The sequence below is a fragment of the Trichechus manatus genome, unplaced genomic scaffold (assembly GCF_000243295.1).
Source record: "Trichechus manatus latirostris isolate Lorelei unplaced genomic scaffold, TriManLat1.0 scaffold00138, whole genome shotgun sequence".
Classification (NCBI taxonomy): domain Eukaryota; kingdom Metazoa; phylum Chordata; class Mammalia; order Sirenia; family Trichechidae; genus Trichechus; species Trichechus manatus.
The window spans coordinates 4,570,983-4,571,538 of NW_004444074.1; the positions used below are offsets into that span (position 1 = coordinate 4,570,983).

The following is a 556-nucleotide window of genomic DNA, read 5'->3' on the forward strand; positions in this document are numbered from 1 at the left end:
TTCAAACTTTAGGAAATCTTGGGTGTCAGGATTACACAATGCCTGGCACACAGTGTGCAGCTCAATATATATTAGTCTTCTTCCTCCTTTTCCCTCAGCTGCTGGGAGAGGGTGAGTTATAGCAGGATTGGAAGGGAGAAGGGACTGATCTTGGGGAACCCTCTCCAGGGTCTCAAGGACATGGCTGATGCTTCACTAGGGCTGCAAGGGAGCTGATTTGCACTGTTGGAGCCTTGCCTTCCACCCATCCCTTCTCTCCCTTTCCCAGGGGTGCACTCAGGTCCTGTCTCTCTTCTTCTTCTGAGAAGTGGGCATCTGTGACTGGACAGCCAGGGCTGGTGAGCCACCTGCCATCTCCAAGCCCAGCTCTGAGCCAGAGTGGCGGGGGCTCTGCTTCTGCCACCAGCATGGAACCCAGGAACTGGGCTCCCAGAAGGTGGCTGTGCCCGACCGGGAGCATGATGCTCGCCTTCATCTCTCTGCTCAGCTGCTTACTGGCTGCCAGCGAGGCCAAGGTCTACAGCCGCTGTGAGCTGGCCAGATTGCTACAGGAATT

At 55.9% G+C, this 556-nt stretch overlaps 1 protein-coding gene across 1 annotated transcript in view; it reads left to right on the forward strand.

Annotated features, from left to right (window-relative positions):
• Positions 1 to 320: 320 nt before the first annotated feature.
• The window catches only part of SPACA3 (sperm acrosome associated 3), a 5,504-nt gene continuing 5,268 nt past the window's right edge, over positions 321 to 556 (forward strand). Inside the window, exon 1 of the mRNA XM_004385453.2 lies at positions 321 to 556. Coding sequence (XP_004385510.1) covers positions 408 to 556 — 149 coding nt within the window. The 5' untranslated portion in view covers positions 321 to 407.